Source organism: Anopheles bellator, chromosome 1 (genome assembly GCF_943735745.2).
Source record: "Anopheles bellator chromosome 1, idAnoBellAS_SP24_06.2, whole genome shotgun sequence".
NCBI lineage: Eukaryota > Metazoa > Arthropoda > Insecta > Diptera > Culicidae > Anopheles > Anopheles bellator.
The window spans coordinates 27,766,409-27,780,357 of NC_071285.1; the positions used below are offsets into that span (position 1 = coordinate 27,766,409).

A 13,949-nucleotide genomic window follows, 5' to 3' on the forward strand; every position below is an offset into this window, starting at 1 on the left:
ATATCGATAACGGGTCCGCTTTTTCATGACTGGATAGAATTCGTGGCTTGCGCTGGCCTTGGTCTCTGCACAAGTGCAAGCGTTACGGGATCTGCTAACACAGCTTTTGTATTATTTCTACAACAAAGTACTAAAAACAAACAAAACAAAGTTCTTTTCCTTTCACATTAATGTCGATGTTTCCAATTTATCGTTTCTTTTCGCGAAAACGCTGTTCCGCGGCCGTCAAACTCCGAAGCATTCCGGGCACGAACCCAGCAAAAACAGCGCCACACTAAACATAACCTTTCAGAGCAAAGAATGGAAATGCGGCAAAAAAACTGCTTTGATTCAACTATCAGAAGCAGCAACAGCAGCATTTTAGCTACGCCAAATTTAACCGAATGAAGAAAATTAAACTCATAAACATCGGCACGCAATGGCCAGTGGGGAGGAGAACGCCCAGCCCCAAGTCCGTTGGCAAGATTCCTTCGTTCCCTTATGTCGCCTTCTGTTCCCTGACGGGCAGTTGCCCGTTTTTGCGCCGAACGCAGCAGCGCAAACGTGAGAACGCGAACGGCTCATAAAACTTTTCGCCGTACGCTCATAAGCGTGCAGCAGTTGCAGCGAATGTGCAACGCCGTAGTGCCCCCGGTTTTATGTTGCAATATTCGTTGCAACGAAGACGAAGAAGTTGATAAGTAAGAGTAATGGACAGGCACGGAGAACCGAGCTTCTTGCCGCAGCAACAGCAGAAGCGGATTCGTTTTCGTTGCCGCTTTTTTCTCCTCCTGTCGATGCTTTTATGCAGTTTATGTTCATTACACTCCACACCGTAATGTGTTACACGATCGAATTTGGCTGCTGCTGCTGGTGTGCTGCCAAACGCTGGCGTGTGGGTGCAGCGGACCCCGGGCCAGGCTGTTTTTGTTGTTGTGTGCCTCTCGCAACATGTCACAGGATGTCAGCTTCACATCCTGTGTTGCTGCAGCGAATGTTTCTGCTTTTTGTTTCGTATTTCGTCGTGTGTGACGGTTTCTTTTTCCATCTGCAGTATCGATCCGTCCGCTGGCTGGCTGGTTGCCGTTTGCTAAAAATATTCAATTACTCATCCAAGAAGGCATCCTGCCGGTGCCACCCAAGTGTCCTGGGAACTTAGGTGGCGGGTTGGCGAAGCGTGGCATTACTTGCTCCGATCGGAGCCTGCATCTGCCGCAGTCGTTGGCGGTATTGCCACTTTGCCAAAAAGGCTGTCGTAAATAAATCACACTTTCGCGAGGAAGAGAACAACGGCAAAAAGGGTAACGCAGGATGGACCCCGATGGAATGCCGAATCTTCGAACTCGAAGCGATGGACTTTCATGGACCCTCCTCAGTTGAGTGCTCTCATGTCCATCGCTCTTGCTCTCTGTCTGTCTCAACCGTTCTCTGCATCTTGTGGAGAAGTAATATACATATTCTGTGGGTCAAAAACTGCTTAAGATGGGCGTATACCACAAACTTACTACAATTACTCTTACTGCAATTTGCCTAAACCCATCTAATGCACATTTCATTTTGAGCAATTTTCATAACGATTTAACAATATTTTGAATGGTTCAGCATAACAATTGCTAGAGCTTAACCACTTATTGAGCGATGGAGTACGAAGTTCGTTGTTTTTAAGGGAAGTTATCCTTTTATGCTAGACTCATTTCACTGCAGTCCTGCCAACGCGCAGATACGCTTACATCCACAAACCCACACAGACCCTTTCTCTATCTATCGCTCTTCATTCGCCGACAAAAAGCTCGACCATCAGTCCGAGGTTTAATGCTTTACACCAACTCAGCCGCCATCTTGTGCGGATGAAGAGGAAGCCCTGGCCGCTTTTTCGTCCTATTGCACGTCGAAGAGTAAGTGTTTGGCAACCAGTGTTGTTGTCGGTGGCTTCAGCCACCCGACTCTGGGCTGACGTGACTGAGCGCCGAGCAGCGCCGAGCTACTTCACCCGAGAGTCCCTAATGATGTTGGTCCTCCTGCCGTCGGCGCTGCACTCTTGCCACAGATGCATTTGCGAACTGCAGCATCGCCGGCGCTGGTTGTACCGGTTGCAGTCAAGCTCCACGAGGACGTCCCGGCGAGGGCGATAAAAATGAAAGTTTATTTTCTCGACCGAGCCACCCCGTGCCCGTGCCGGGGAAGAAGCTTCTGGGATTCGTTTCTTCGCCCGCGCTCTCACCCCCAGTCGGCAACCCGGGAAGGGGCCACACTTTCACCCGAGCGCCCGGCGGAAGTGCAGCAAGTGCGATTTGGACCCTTTCGCGTGAAAATCGCTCTCCACTTTTGGCGAGGTTTTCCCCGAGATTCCCGACTGCACCCGGATGCCGATGCACCGCGCTTTTACTTACACTCAAATCTCAACTCCCGACGGGCACGCTTTGCAGATACGGAGGGAGATTTGGAAGTTTCCGTTTTCAAGATTTTTTGGAATAATTTGTACAAACCCACGCTCCGGCCATATTTGAACTTATTCCGGAGAGTGAAAATAGGTTCAGAGGTTTGATGGCATCAGTTTGATGCAGGCGTGCTCTGCCCAAAGTGACTTCAGAGACGCCAGCAGCAGACCTCGATTGATGCTCTGCATGCACTTGGGGAAAGAGTTACCACACCCGACTGGTGGGCTGAAGGGTTAACGTTTGAAATGGATTTTCGAGGGAAATTTTCGACACTGTAACACTTTATTAAAGGCACTGAGAACTGGTAACGGAAGCCATCGCTGAGAGAAAAGCAAACACTGCCGTCACGATCCACGTCTTGTGAAGCAGGATCGAGAAGGTTAATTCCTGCAGAAAAGACATCTCGCGTAAGCAACCGGAGTGGCTAGGTTTCGGTTCACACACCCAAAAGCAGCGCGACGTTTTATTTTTAATTGATTTAACCAACAGTAAGCGTCAGGACCATTACCATCATGTTATTTGGACAGCTGTTGTACTTTGCCTAGGTCATAAGTAGTTCCTTACGGCGTCTTTGAATCATGTCATGTCATTTTCTTTTCAATGTTTTTTTCCAATGCCGAGCTGTAATGCCGAGAGAAGAAACGCTGAGCCGAAGTAACCGTCCAGCGAATCGTTCAGACTACTAGCATGGAGTATTAAAAATTCATATTCATATTATTTATATTCATTGTGCTAGCTTTTTCTAATAAGTCTTTTTTGTACGTGAATCCTTCGCTAGACTCTGTCATATTTGCAAGCCGTTGAATGGCTATGGTTTATACCTGATACTTGCGATCTGGCACCCGGTTATACGATACTTCATGTACTAGACTTAATAAGTCTCTTTGACTTTAACTTCGGCCCTATGTTCCGCAGACGGAACGGAGGCCACATAAGTAAGTTTGACTTCAACTTATGGTAATTTCAATGACAATAGTTTTCTATTTGAATTTTAAAAAGTATGAATTACCGTCAGTTAGTGATTCTACACTTTTGTTAAAATTTTGTCGCAATAATTATATTGAATTCTATAGAGACTTTGACAGTATAGTTATTCGATGCCTTTTGGAAACTACTGTGTGCGACACCAGCAGAGAGTACATTCAGTGCTACCCATTACAGGGCAGCTATAAAGTTTTATTTAATAACCGAAACACATTTTCATTCTTCGTTTTGCTTTTCTGCAGCAGTAGCAGAGTTACGCCCGCTGAAAATTGGCTTTCACCAACAGTTATCGAGAGCACGCAGAAACAGAAACCAGCGCCAAAAAGACTGAAACATTCGCCCGAACGCGCCAACTGTTTGGGGCCCGGGAGTGAAAGGGTGCAAACTTTTCCTTGGCTTCGGTCTTTTTAGCTGTTTTCTAATCACAAACTCCGGCTCCGGTTGGTGACTCTTGCGCTACTGCGCGTAACTTTGATGGAAAACTTTGGTAAATGGTTGGTCGGGAAGTCCTGCTGAGGAAGCCCTACGACGAGGGAGCGCCGCAAACGGCTCACCCGCCACACACCAAGGCCAAGTAATTTACTTGATAAATGTTGTAATTTCGTTTTGGTGTGAAAAGAATTTTAACATTCTCACATTCTGAAATCGCCCGGTGACCGGCATTCCCGCATTCGTCCCGTATCCTTTCCCAGAATAAATCGAACCACTCTCATGGCGGCGCCCTCTAGTGTCGGAAACGCCAAATAGTGGGCGATTTTTTCACTTTGCCAACACGAGAAACATAAAACTCCGGAAGTCCGACACCTCCGACAAAGTTTCTGGACGGGCACGGGCACGGATCTCATAATGGCCGACCGAGGGCCGTTTTCGGTGTGCGAAAAGGGTTTTCTCGCAAATGATGGTCATTTTTACGAGGACAAAGTGAAAACCAAAAAGAGAAGGAAACTCCCGCCGTGCCAAAAACAGCCAACGCGGAAAGCGCGTTCGCTGCGGGATAAAAGTTTTCCGGCGTGAACGCGGGCACCGGAACTTTGGGAGGGGCAGGCGATTGATGGAACGGGTTTACAGGTTTAATCCCAGCAGTATTATGATGCGCTTCGTCGCGCGCCCAGGTTCGGTGGCCGGTTTTGGCAGTTTTCTGAAAAATGTAAATCTAAATATAGAGAGCTCTATTTTTCCAATCACCGTTACTAACAAAACAATGTTTTGTGTGCAGCAAATGCCAAGCACCAACAACATAAGAGGGACTGACAACGGTACAAATTTAACAATTTTCTTTGTTTTTCCCAATGTTGGTAAAAAAAAAACCTTTTTCCCAACCTCGAAGGACCGACAGACAGAGGATTATTTCGGAGCGTGTAAAATGCGGGGAGGGCCAAGTGGCGTCATGTACCGGGCGCAGTGGGGTGGTAGGCAAATCCATTCCAATCCATTCTCGGCTCACCACCCCGTTGAGGCCAGGCATGAAGTGCACGAACGGCGGCTGTACATTAGTTCAACAACGCCGGCCGGGCTTCCCGCGCGACCAATGAAAAATGGCGCCGATTTGGTACTGGAGCATCCATTTTCTGCTAGGACTGGTTGGGATTCGTTTTTTTTTTCGCTTTTCCGGGCCACCCTTAAGCCTTCGAGCGAAATTGGGATGGCTTTTGGCAGACGCCACCGTACGCCGTGCTGCCCGTGACTGTCGAAGTCGAGAACGACGGTTGTCAAACAGTCCCCCGATCGATAATGACCGGTTTGCATACATTCAGGCGCATTCGAACGTGGAAAAGCGCGCTCTCGTCGGACAGAATGGCCAGAGCGACGGCGGCGGCGGAGCAGGGCGGGTTGGTGTTTGGCGTTTGCCTCTGGCCAGGGCAGCGAATGGCGCCAGGAATTTTGCCGATGAATAGCAAATCATTAGGGAGCGGATTTTCAATAATTAATCACATTTTGCCAGGCTCTTGTAAAATCAGCAAATTGGTCGGCCACGGGCGGTGGGTGGGTCGTTGTGCAGGGTGGGAGGGAACGAGGATTTATGGTGTGCACGGAGGGGCGGTGGGAGCGGGCAGTTGTTGCATAACGCCCGAATATTGTGAGCCCGAGAGCTCGAGTAAAAAGCCCGAAACGGGTGCACATTTTCCGGCTGATGGCGAATGGTAGACAGAATTGCGCTGCTTGGGCGCGGTGGGGCCAGGGTCTGAAACTACGTTGCAGACGATCCGATTGAAATTGGATCAAGTGTGACAGTGCGCACAGGCGGCACTTCTAAATTGATTGATTTCGTATTAGGTAGCCGTTTTTGAGCGCGACCAGGAGGCGAATTGCATTAGCGCGGCAACTGGCGACACTGGCGCTGCGTGCGTTGATGTTGCACAATATGAATTTGGAGTTTACGTACACTGGTGGTGGTGGTGGTTGGTGTGCCGCATCGATAAATTCAATTTAAAACGCTTCCGCAGTTTAAATTCCGTCATCCAATCACACATCATTTTCTCTATCGAATAATGTGCTTTGTGCGAATAATGGACACATAGAGGAAGCACAACATTACGCACTAATCTGGTGCATAATGCCAAAAAGTATTGAAAAGTTAGCGAAGCGAAGAATCAAAAGCAACCTAAAATGAAACGAATACAAAACTAAAGTAAGGTTTTAGAAAGCCTGAAACAAAGCTGCAAGAGCATACTGCAAACAAGAAACTAAGTAAAAGAGCACTAAGTAAAAGAGCAGCGAGAGAAACTTAATAGAGAGCCAAAAACATGGAAAACCGAACATTGAAAATAAAGCATAAAAGAAGATCAAACAATAGAAACCCAAAGGCGAAACACAAGGACGCCAACAAACCGTTAAATTAAATTCACATCGATACGCGTACACAGTACGCACGCAATAATCAATGGCTGGCTTACTAGTTTTTCTTCTGTTGCACTCTATTTTCACTATCGTGTTATTTTGTTTCACAATAATTGCTTCCAGCGCATTGACCATCCACAAACACCTTGCGAACGAGGGGTCCAGCCCAAAAAAAAAACAAAACCAACATTTCCACGCCCCGAGTTTCGATAGTGTGGATTTGTTTTTATTTTCGCAGCGGATAGCAGCGAAAAAAACGCAACGAAACGAAACGAAACGTTGTCCAGCACTCGTGTTCCCGTGAAGGTGATTACACTTGTTTGTGCAACATTACACCCCCCAAACCACACTCCCCGACACCCATAAAAAATCCCGCTCTCTACCGACCCGGCACCGACTGGGAGCTGAACTGAAAAAAACCCGAAGAACACAACACACATACCTGTGGATTTTTTCCGCCTGGTCGCCTTGGTGTAGAAAATGAATGCCGCCAGGAAAAACACGGACGAGAGCGTTTCCGCGCGTCCCACGACTCCGGTCACCTGGCAGAAAGAGAAAGAGAGAGAGAGAAATTGAGGAAACAGTGCGATAATGGTGGAAAATTATTTTTATCGAAATGCATAAAAAGGTGAGAACCGTGGCGGCGAACCGTTACAGCGGCACTCGGGCTGGTCCACTCCACGAGTTGCAGTCGCAACATTAGAGGACCGGAAACAGTGGACCGTGAAGCAACGCGCGCGAGCAGAAGAGGCGACAACGATGACGGCGACAGCGAGGAAGCGGTTCGAAATCAGTGTCGAGAGTGGCGGGCGACGCTGGAACAAGGATGCGAACCAATTAAACCTCAACCCGTCGACGTCCGTCAAGGATCAAGGAGTAGCGCGGCCACGGCGCGGCGCGCACAGTTCGCGACGTTATGACATTTCTCGAGAGCCAAAGGATATGTCGTGCCCGGTGTTTGGCACTCAAACGGCAATCGAGGGACGGGCCCGCACTCACCGTGCACCGAGTGCGGGGACCAACGTTCTTAGTCTGAGTGTTGTTTATGGACATAGCACCTAATAGCAGTTGGGGACACGCTAGTCGAACGGGCTAGTTGCTTAACGCACTCCGTTTGAATAAGATAGAATGTTGCACGTCGTCGACAAGCGATAAACCAATTTGCATCATACAGCAAACAGAAAAAGAAGTGTGTTAAAGTGTTAATTTCAAAAGTATAGAGACATGATACACCTCAACACCGAACAAGATAAAGAGTTTCTGTATCGAGAAATCAGAAAACCTTTTCAAAATAAAGAGCGACCAATAAAATAGACATAGAAAAGAGCAGTTAAAAACAAACACACTCGAAAATGGCAAAAGCAAATGTAAAATGTGAAAACATTAAGCCAAAGGAAAAAAGAAGTAGTGAAAAAACCAACCAAACGAGAAGTTCAAAGGCTGATGCAACGGAGACATGTTAATTTACGCCTCTCCAGGGGTGAAAAACGGACCACGCGCAGTAATGAGATTCTTCCATCGATCCCATAATCCGTCAGCGGGGCTAGAATCCAATTACGAAATCAAACCAAAGAGGGACACAGGGCTTCAGCTACGGGCCATGCGCGGTGCATGTCTCCTCCTCAGCGGCCACGAGGGAATGGCATTTTCTCGATGCACCGCATGCCACCCTTGTGGCACATTTTTTCCAACCCCACGAATGCGAATGGCTGCATAGGATTTCGTAAGGGATTTTATTTTGTGCAGAACTTGTTAACAAGATTACTGTCTTCGTTATCTCGATAGGTACACGCGCCCCCCGGTATGCCAATCGAAACGCCCGCTCTCCGGAGGTCGTCCTCTCGACCGAGAAGGTGATCTCCAATTCGGTATGCAAGATTACACGCGCACACACACACACGCATGAAATGGAATGAAAAACAACGACATCGCTGTAAGGACGCCCGCCAGGAAATTGATTCAATGCACAGCTCGAGATGCAATTAAGATGGAATTATCTGTTTAGGAGCGGTGTGCCGACAGCTTCCGTTGCACATCGTTCGTCGGAGAACGACGATCCCGACAAGCACCTGCCATTCATCTTCACCCGTTCAGCCGAAGATATCTTGGGGTCCTCCCCGGATTACACACGTAAAACCGAATTCTCATTTATTCATGGCGATGTCCATGGTGAAAGAGCGAGAGACTATGAGCCACAAGACGAGGCGCTGCACTTGTGCTGTGTTGGCCAATAAAATACACGCGGCATGCTCGTTTCTCGAAGCGAATGACAATGTGTCCTGCTGCTGCTGTTCTGAGGCCATTGTCTTTTGGTTTGGTTTCCTCCGAGCGTCGGGTCTCCAGAGCAGCAGTACAAAGAACATGCGGATTCCTCTCCCGAGTCGATCTATCTTTTGAAATTCCTATTCCGCTGGTGGTTATCTCCTAGACGCTGGAGCAGCATTCTCGGGATTGCTGTACTTAGCGAAGCAGACCACGATGAGATCATGGTGCAGGTCCTTCCAACGAAGAAGAAAATGAAGGTTTCGCTTTTAAAAATAAGGATTCAAATCCCGATGTTTGATTACATTACAAAGATATAAAAACAAACTTTATTCTTCCAACAACAATTCATTGCATTTTTCATTTTTTTTTTTAAATGGTGTTAGGCTCTGGTGTTAGGCTTTTGCCAATCAAATGGCCTTCATTTATGACCTTATGGTTTATGACCACAAAAGCTTGGCCTCTTTAACGTGGCCAAAGTAATGAATCTGCATTGCCCTATCAGCAGGCTCCGAAGTAGATAAATTCTTAGAAATGCACCACCGTCATGTTCGCTCCTTCGGCGCACACCCAATAGCATCATCAACTGTATGTGCCACCAGGACACCTTATTCGGCCTGGCATATCTTGTCCGAGGCCGGAGCAGAAGCTACCCAACCCAGCCCAGAACTTAATGTAATAAATTGTGGCCTAGTTTAATGCTCATGAACGAGCCCACCAGAAAAGAGTAACTGACCGGACGAAGATCAGCGCTCGTTCCATTTACCGTCCGCTCAACTCACTCGGGCTGGCCGCGCTCCATACACACATTCCGGCCAGCATTATTCATAGCATGATTAGTGTGAGCATCGGGGCAATAAAGGGGCTAACCCACGAAAAACGCCTGGCCACCTGCCCGCCCTGGGGACTTTGGGAGGTTTTGCAACGTTGATGGAATGACAAATGATATCCATCGTTCGGGAGTTTTATTTTGCGTAGACCACTGGTGTCTTGTCCCAGTGAGGGACGCCAGCGTGGATTCGACCCATCGTGAGGTTCCGTCGTTCCGTTGTTGGGTGATGTCTTTTGATCGAACTTCACGCCCAGGAGCATACGGCACTCATGATGGAGCTACGAGCGGTTGATGAATTGGTGGCAGAGAACGAAAAAGTATTAGGAAAATTGTGAAAATGGCCGTGTGGTCGTCTAGGACATATTGCTTCGCAGAGAGAAGAACAAGCGTCTCAATATTTATGAAAATCAATATGTGACGACAAAAATAAATAAAGCTATACGAAATATAAAACGAAAAACAAAGTAACAGATTGACTGGTTTTGCCAAGAAAGTTGTAAACTAGGTAACACAAACAGGATTAAAAAGAGAACAAGTAAAAATGAGACTTTAACGTTTACAAAAAAAACGACAATACAAAACTATAAATAAATTTGCTAAACTTCTATTTTACAACACAGCAGAAGTAGCTGCAAAACAGCTCTTGAAAATGCTCCAGATGTCCCGTATTCATGAACACTCAGGACAGCCACAGTGTGTTTCGCCCAGCGGGGGTCATCGTTACTAACACCTGGCCCCGAACGGCAACTTGAGTGTGGCGGTGGTTTTGTCCAGCGTTTCCAGTTGCGTGATTGGCCACCCCGATGTGCGGTCGACCGACGTCCAACCGTGCACTCTAATCTGCGGGTCCATCACCCACTAGACGAAACCCTCCTCCAGGTGACCCTGTACGATCCGAATCGGTCCAGCCCGCCGGTTGACTTCTGCAGGGTTACAGGCAAAAAGTCGCCCGCCCGCCAATCGGCGGGAAAACGGGACCAACTGGACCGGTGGGACGGGTCTGGAGAGACTGGATTAGAGGGACAGCCGGTGAATCAAGAGTCCCGTGCTCTCGTCGGTCCCTGGTGGGAAGCGAACGGCCACAAAAAAGCGGGTGGCCGCGATGCTCTGGTGGCCCAGACTAATCCAATATCATTAATCAAGATTTATTACCTATTTACGTTGCTATTATTTCAGCGAAAGCCCCGTGGCCGGTGGTCGAACGGCGACGGCGGTGTCGGAGCTAACTAGAGCCCGGCCGGCGGTCGCAAAATTATCAGCTTTCCCGGGCGCATCGTATCGTGGAAAAGGTTTAGTTTCCAGCGACAGAGAAAAAAATAACCGAATGGAGGCGCATGGTGGCCGGTGGATTCGTCGCCGGCGTCGAGTTCCTTTTTCCGCGCTTTGCCGACAAAATATGCGGTTCTAACGGATGCATGCTGGGGTGCTGATGATGATGATGCGACACACACCCACAAATAATGGCGATGATTTTCTGATGTTCCGCACGATTCCGTGGCTGCCGTGTGCGAATCGAACCTTGTGACCGACGGCATCCAGCCGCATCGTAATGGATCGAGAGTTTGACTAAAAATAATCTTGTGGCTTGGCCGGGCGAATTCGTTAAGTAATTTTGTGGCCGTGTTCTTGCTACCTTCGCGGGGAGCGAGAAAATTACCCACAGGTTCTCTACTCGTCCGATGGGATCGTCAGTTTCAGTTTAAAAGTTCCACCGAAAGAGTTCCCAAGAAAGTCTCGGAAGTCATTGGATCGCGCGATTCATAGCTTAGGAACATGTTCCAACGGCCAAACCATTATATCGCCATTCGGATAGAATTCCATTTCCATGTCACGAATGCAGCTTCTTCAGCCGGGAGCGGATTCGGTTTGCTGAGATTTTCCCCGCTAGATGGCGACAGACCATGACCTAACCTCAATTTAATTCCTCGTCGCAGCAGCACCAGCAGCGTTTGAGCCCCTTCGGGGATTCTCGGGAAGTGCGCGCAGAGAAAACTGTTCGCTGCTAGCAATTAAAAACTCAATCAACACCTTACTTTTCTTTGAAACGGGTGTTGGGCTTTGGAGCCACCGAGCGAGCGAGCGAAAGAGAGAGTCAGAATGGAGTCGGGAAAAGATTTATCCAAAATTGGAATCAGTTTTCCTCATTTCCTTCCGGCGAAATCCCGGCCATTCGGGAAGGTCTAAGCTCCCGACTCTAGCTCTGGCAGCGCGCTACACAGTCGGTATCGATTCGTGCCCCTTTTACTCCGAATCTGGGTGCCGAATCCGGAAGTGCTGCCTTTCTCTCTCTGTGTGTGTGTATGTGTGCGCACGTTGGTCGGAATTGGTATTTGCGGCGAGTTCATCTAACGGGGATCGTGTGGTTGGTTCAATTCCAAATTCAATTATTGCCCTTAATGCCGGGTTCCGCCGAAGCGCAGCGACCACCGACTTTTCTTCCCGACACTTTTCGCATTACCGCCCTCGCGCCCTGGGTCACCCCCCCGCACAACGGGTTGTGTTGGATGATTAATTTTGAGCATTTTTATGCTACACAATTTCCGAAGCCTTAAACCGAAAGTCCACTGTGGCCCAACGAAATTGATTCCGGTCGGTCCGTCCCGCCTGCCTGCCTGCCACTACTGCTGCTGCCAATCGATCGAAAAATGGATTGTCCAGATCGTATAACTCGCTCACACCCACACATACCAATACGAGGGCGTAATTTGCGTTGGCAATCGAATTAAAACATAATAGGCGGGTTTACGCGCAGACACGAAAGGCGGAGGAGCGCAAAACAATCGATCCCTCGGCGGCGCGGGGAAGCTTGGGTGGGTGTGGTGCGGTGGGGGTGGTGAAGCAGGGCAGGGAGGGAGGTCAGCGTGCTGCAGCTAATTAAGTGCTGTAAGATAATACGACAATCGGTGCAAACGCAGCCGGTCGTTGGTGGTCAGCAGGCGGGCAGCATAACTCGCCCGCCGAGCATAACATGGCCGAGCACCGAATGTCGTCGGACAGGCCCGCTCTCGATTGTTTATAGGCCCGGCCCCGGTGACCGATCCAAAGCCAACGGATTCGATTTACGTCTGGCCGACTGGCTGGCTGGTTGACGCTGCGGCTCTGCTTCCGGAGCCTGAAGGAGATCGATGCGGTCGCTCTCCGAAGACGGACCGCCACAACGGGATTATATGCTCGGGCGGGGGGGGACGAGGCTCCGATAATTGTTTTGCCGCCACCGCTGCCACTTCGCCGGCGGAAGTAATTGAGTGGACGGAGGCCGATTGCTGGCGCTCGATGGCAAAGATTGTGGCACCGGGTTTTCCGGCGCTCGAGAGATCGCTCTTCTGCGGTCGCACACAATCTTCGGCCTACTCGGGGTCACAGGATTCAACTGCTGTGCAGGCGCACACAGCGCAACGAGACACGGCCGTGCACGGTGCGTGCGCGTGCCGACACTGAGCCCCATAATTAATACTGTGTAATTGTTTGTGGCTCTGCGTGGACAGTGCGTGCTGTGTTCGGCGCGCAAACGACTTCGAGAGCAGCTTATCGTTGTAATATGTTATTAATACAGCTGGCAAGGAATTGGGCAGCAGACTGGGTGGGGTGGAAGTGGCTGAAAATCATTGTCAGCGTTCAAATAATGTATTGTTTCCAAAACGCACACAAGCGCCCTTATGGTTGGAAGCCTTGCAATTCCCCCTCGGACACAGCTTTCTACGTTCATGCGGGTCATCTAAGTATAGGGTGAGCCACGAAAGTTTCACTTGTTCATTTGATTATAAAACAAAAATGGCTTAATATTTTTCGATGCTTGAACTTTTCTTTGAAAGGTACACTCATTGCTTGTGTTTAAAGAATACAATTAATTTATTCTTTTATTAATTGTATTTTATTGTACAATCAATTAATTTATGTATTAATTGTACTTTACATTAGTTATAGTAAGCTCCCTCTTTATACAAAAATGACTGCTCGTTTGTATGTTCCACTGAATATTATTTAAGAAGCATCACATTAAGTTTACCGTTGTCGAATGTCAATAGTTTAAATGTTTTGGCAATGGCTTAGGATTGAGGATTGAGTTTTTAAGGGAACTGATAAGGTAACTGATTTCTGATGACCACCAACACGATTAAGTAATTATTCAAAAGCAGGGATAAATGTTTAACCCTTTTTGGTCTTTTCATTATTCCCTTTTCCATATTTTATTCTGAATAAGGATTAAAAACATATGCTGATTCCACTTTGCATATCTTTAGACCTATGCCAACCAATACATATTTATAGGAGGTCCTGCGTGCGGCTAAGGATGCAAAAGAATTTCCTATTTCGCCAATACGGCACCACTCGGCATCCGTTTTCCACTGGGAAATGGGTCGGGAAACCCTTTGCAAAGACCACAATAGTATACAAACCGGCACAGATGTAAAGAACCACACTACACGGCTTGCACAGACCAAATGATCCAGTCCAGTGTTGATCATAGTTCAATAAGCGAAATCCACGAGACATCATTGGAAGCAGAGTGGGAGAATCCGAATCAAACCCCTCCAACAAATAAACACCGCAACGGAAAGGGAAAGTACGAAGACGCCCTCGACGCGACACGATTAAGAGAAGATCGACAAAAGGGA

General features: G+C 48.2%; 1 protein-coding gene across 1 annotated transcript in view; it reads right to left on the minus strand.

Annotated features, from left to right (window-relative positions):
- Nucleotides 1-13,949, minus strand: part of LOC131215369 (protein O-mannosyl-transferase Tmtc3-like) — a 151,293-nt gene that overhangs the window by 81,037 nt on the left and 56,307 nt on the right. Inside the window, exon 4 of the mRNA XM_058209757.1 lies at nt 6,682-6,781. Within this exon, the coding sequence (XP_058065740.1) occupies nt 6,682-6,781 (100 nt within the window). The remainder of the gene's footprint in view (nt 1-6,681; nt 6,782-13,949) is intronic.